The following is a 402-nucleotide window of genomic DNA, read 5'->3' on the forward strand; positions in this document are numbered from 1 at the left end:
TAAAGATTAAGAAAAAGTAATAGTTTAGATGAGATGCCGGACTCACCGATGCAGCGCGAGCCGTCCAGCGCCGTGTCGAAGCCCACCGGACACCTGCAGAAGTAGCTGCCGATGGTGTTGGAGCACTGACCTCCACTGCACAGGCCCGGGATCTGAGAGCACTCGTCGATGTCTGAGAGACACACGTCACATCACCACCACACGCTAGAACACCATTCTACTCAAAGCTACACATCTTCTGGATAATGACTGCACTAGCGACTGATAGCTACACCAACTGAGGTAAGACTTCTCATGCTCAGCGATGGATGTTCTGCAGTGAATGGGTGCCGTCAGAATGAATGAGAGTCTGATAAAAACATCTGAATAATCCACAGCGCTCCAGTCCATCAGTGAACATCT

At 50.2% G+C, this 402-nt stretch overlaps 1 protein-coding gene across 1 annotated transcript in view; it reads right to left on the reverse strand.

The window, feature by feature from the left end:
* Window positions 1–402, reverse strand: part of LOC122362748 (fibulin-2-like) — a 16,006-nt gene that overhangs the window by 12,693 nt on the left and 2,911 nt on the right. Inside the window, exon 3 of the mRNA XM_043264310.1 lies at window positions 47–172. Coding sequence (XP_043120245.1) covers window positions 47–172 — 126 coding nt within the window. The remainder of the gene's footprint in view (window positions 1–46; window positions 173–402) is intronic.

This window comes from Puntigrus tetrazona, chromosome 18 (assembly GCF_018831695.1).
Source record: "Puntigrus tetrazona isolate hp1 chromosome 18, ASM1883169v1, whole genome shotgun sequence".
NCBI lineage: Eukaryota > Metazoa > Chordata > Actinopteri > Cypriniformes > Cyprinidae > Puntigrus > Puntigrus tetrazona.